Genomic DNA, 4,151 nt, shown 5'->3' on the forward strand with positions numbered 1-4,151 from the left:
GGCCCATAATGCAGTTCTTCAGAAAATGGGCGTGGCTTCAGAACATTTTCAGATTTGACGAAAATATGCAGCCAAAGTCCGACGAGAGTGTATACAAATTCATTGCTGACAAATGTTAAGAAAATATTGAGCAACGTAATAAAGTAAACGACTTTTCAAATAAGTTAGGCTACACACGTTGTTTGCTGACAATTTGTTAGCTACGCGAGCCTTACAAACCGCATAGCATATCATTAGAGCAGTTGCTTGTATGCACCCGGTACGTTAGCTGGCTACTTAACTAACGTCAGCTGGCTACTTAACTAACCTTAGCTGGCTACTTAACTAACCTTAGCTGGCTACTTAACTAACCTTAGCTGGCTACTTAACTAACGTTAGCTGGCTACTTAACTAACGTTAGACTTAACTAACGTTAGCTGGCTACTTAACTAACGTTAGACTTAACTAACGCTAGCTGGCTACTTAACTAATGTTAGCTGGCTACTTAACTAACGTTAGCTGGCTACTAACACAGTGACCTTGCCAGTATATTAACTATCTGCTATTTAACTACCCAATGTGTATTGACTTGATCATTCATGTCATTCTTAGTTAGCTAAATGGTATAGTCGTTGTGCGTTCTCAATATACATTGTTGATGAAGTCGTAAGATGTCTAGCTAGTAATTTGTTAGCTATGCTAACAAGCTAGCAAGAGGTTGCATAGCAACAGCATCAATTTCCGGTTAGACAGGAAGCACTAGTACTCTCAACTGAAAGGATACTTTTTGTTTACAGTATACTAAAATTAACTAATAACTCATTAGGTATGTAGTATACGGTATGTTAGTATGGGTACTCCAACACAGCTCTGAACTTTAAGGATATTAGCCCATTGTTGATATAATCACAATGTTTGTTGCATGCCAGCAATCATGTTTTCAAGATATTGAACTTTGAAAATACAGAAATGTATCATACGATGCAAACTGCATCATACCAGCTGTATTTCTGTATAATGACAGTTATATATCTTGTTGTGCGTATCAATCGTCTCTGAGTAGGATTGCTGATCTAGGATCAGGGCCTGCCTATTGCATGTAACCTCATTCACTGTGACGTGAAAGGCACACCTCTGATCCTAAAATCAGTACTCCTGCTCTGAGACTGCCCCAGGAGTAGGCAGAATCTGTGTCAAGGAAACTGTACCTAAGTGTAAATTACCTGTATGGTCTCTCTGCAGACGTAGGCTATCTGCAGCTCTGATAGGGGACCCGTCACTGTCAAATTAAAAACAGACAAACATGATGGTTATGCCGCCCTAAAGGCCATTTGTATAGTTTAATATCTACATAATAAGGGTCAGATAGCATTCTGTCTGTAATCTATGCAAAACAGTGTGATCATACCATACGGGGAGGGATGAAACATTTCAATAAGAAAGAAATAAACCATAATTTATAAGTAATAAATCAGCCGATAATTTGACAGTATAACTGTGGTGATATGCGGGAGAGAAGAGACGGAGACAGAGAGAGAGGAGACAGAGAGAGGAGACAGAGAGAGAGGAGGCAGAGAAAGAGGAGACAGAGAAAGAGGAGACAGAGAGAGGAGACAGAGGAGACAGAGAGAGAGGAGACAGAGGAGACAGAGGGAGAGGAGACAGAGAGAGAGGAGACAGAGAGAGAGGAGACAGAGAGAGGAGACAGAGGAGACAGAGAGAGAGGAGACAGAGAGAGAGGAGACAGAGGAGACAGAGAGAGAGGAGACAGAGAGAGAGGAGACAGAGAGAGAGAGGAGACAGAGGAGACAGAGAGAGAGGAGACAGAGAGGAGACAGATAAGAGGAGACAGAGGAGAGAGAGAGAGAGAGAGACAGAGAGAGAGGAGACAGGGGAGACAGAGAGAGAGGAGACAGAGAGAGAGGAGACAGAGAGAGAGGAGACAGAGGAGACAGAGAGAGAGGAGACAGAGAGAGATGAGACAGAGAGAGAGGAGACAGAGAGAGAGGAGACAGAGAGAGAGGAGACAGGGGAGACAGAGAGAGAGGAGACAGAGAGAGAGGAGACAGAGAGAGAGGAGACAGAGGAGACAGAGAGAGAGGAGACAGAGAGAGATGAGACAGAGAGAGAGGAGACAGAGAGAGAGGAGACCGAGAGAGAGGAGACAGAGGAGACAGAGACAGAGGAGACAGAGAGAGGAGACAGAGACAGAGGAGACAGAGACAGAGGAGACAGAGAGAGAGGAGACAGAGACAGAGGAGACTGAGAGAGAGGAGACAGAGAGAGAGGAGACAGAGAGAGAGGAGACAGACAGAGAGGAGACAGAGAGAGAGGAGACAGAGAGAGAGGAGACAGAGACAGAGGAGACAGAGAGAGAGGAGACAAGTAACAACACACCATGATATATGTCCTGTAGAGATCCTCCCCCACAGTACTCCATACAGATCCACAGCTTGTCCCGGCTGATCCAGGGAGGGAGAGGAGACAGTTAGGGGCACAGGGGACAGTTAGGGGCACAGGGGACAGTTAGGAGCACAGGGGACAGTTAGGAGCACAGGGGACAGTTAGGCGCACAGGGGACAGTTAGGAGCACAGGGGACAGTTAGGAGCACAGGGGACAGTTAGGAGCACAGGGGACAGTTAGGCGCACAGGGGACAGTTAGGCGCACAGGGGACAGTTAGGCGCAGGGGACAGTTAGGAGCACAGGGGACAGTTAGGAGCACAGGGGACAGTTAGGAGCACAGGGGACAGTTAGGAGCACAGGGGACAGTTAGGCGCACAGGGGACAGTTAGGCGCACAGGGGACAGTTAGGAGCACAGGGGACAGTTAGGAGCACAGGGGACAGTTAGGCGCACAGGGGACAGTTAGGAGCACAGGGGACAGTTAGGCGCACAGGGGACAGTTAGGGGCACAGGGGACAGTTAGGGGCACAGGGGACAGTTAGGAGCACAGGGGACAGTTAGGAGCACAGGGGACAGTTAGGAGCACAGGGGACAGTTAGGAGCACAGGGGACAGTTAGGAGCACAGGGGACAGTTAGGAGCACAGGGGACAGTTAGGAGCACAGGGGCACAGGAGAAAGTTAGGAGCAGTAAAACAGACTAGGGGTGTATTCATTAATGCAAAATGTGTTGCAATGAAAACTAGCGTGTCTTATTTGACAAGTTCAGGTAGGTCCTTCCCCGTTTCAGTGTGTTTGCCTCTGTTTGGTTCCTAGGGAATAACCCCAGGGTTTACAATATACACAGCTAAATAGTTGGCAGAACATAAATGGCCTAACGTAGACACAAAAGACCAAGAACAATATTAGGGCCTTGTAAAAAAATATTTAAAAAATTCTCCCCAAATTCTGTTTTCTTCGTTTAGTTTTTCCAGGTTTTCGCTCTCAAAGCTTAAAAATCACATCAGGAGACCACACTTGAGGTTTGGGAAAAATCATTTTTTATTTATTTTTGGGGGTTATTCAACTGCACACCAGCCAGAAACTGTTGTCTGGTTAACAAGGTTTCTGTGGCGCTCATGTGATTGCAGAGTTTGCAAAACAAAATGGCCACCGGATTGATGCAAAAAAAAATCATGATATCATTCCACCAGGTAGGCAAAGGCTATTTTGTAGTTAACATTTCATTGAGAAGGTTTTGGGAAACATTTTTCATAAGACTGATTTCATTACCTTAGCATCATGGCTAACAGCTACACAAAACTGTAGACAAACACACAGACAGACATTCCTGTGATGTTGCCTCTTCAGAAAGTTGAAGGAAAAGACAAATAGCTGATGCATTTTGTTCATGTCTTATGATAATCTTGGGACACATTTATGCATTTTCTAATTAATTCAATACATTTAGTTCATTTCCTACTAAATAAAAAAAAAAAATTATATTGTTGAATTCCATTTAATGTCTGGGTTTCTTAATTCCGTCCGCGTTCTCAGCTACGTGAATTTTATAGGGCCCTATATCAGATTTTCTCGGATGATGCCAACTCAAGAGAAATAGATAACTGGCAGGTAAATAACTGCCAAGGCAACATTGCTGCTCGAGCAATTCAATCCAACAAGTCATCCCAAAGATATTTGTCAGAAGCGATGTAGGACGGAGAGGTACGGATGTCGATTAAGGCACCTCTCTGATTCAGGTTGGGTTAAATGTGGACGACACATTTCAGT

At 44.9% G+C, this 4,151-nt stretch overlaps 1 protein-coding gene across 1 annotated transcript in view; it reads right to left on the reverse strand.

Annotated features, from left to right (window-relative positions):
- Positions 1 to 1,202: 1,202 nt before the first annotated feature.
- The window catches only part of LOC135534730 (mitogen-activated protein kinase kinase kinase kinase 5-like), a gene marked incomplete at its 3' end in the record, with an annotated part of 22,695 nt that continues 19,746 nt past the window's right edge, over positions 1,203 to 4,151 (reverse strand). Inside the window, exons 3-4 of the mRNA XM_064961625.1 lie at positions 2,377 to 2,441; positions 1,203 to 1,258 (exon numbers count right to left, since the gene is read on the reverse strand). Coding sequence (XP_064817697.1) covers positions 1,203 to 1,258; positions 2,377 to 2,441 — 121 coding nt within the window. The remainder of the gene's footprint in view (positions 1,259 to 2,376; positions 2,442 to 4,151) is intronic.

The sequence above is a fragment of the Oncorhynchus masou genome, unplaced genomic scaffold, assembly GCF_036934945.1.
Source record: "Oncorhynchus masou masou isolate Uvic2021 unplaced genomic scaffold, UVic_Omas_1.1 unplaced_scaffold_3882, whole genome shotgun sequence".
Classification (NCBI taxonomy): domain Eukaryota; kingdom Metazoa; phylum Chordata; class Actinopteri; order Salmoniformes; family Salmonidae; genus Oncorhynchus; species Oncorhynchus masou.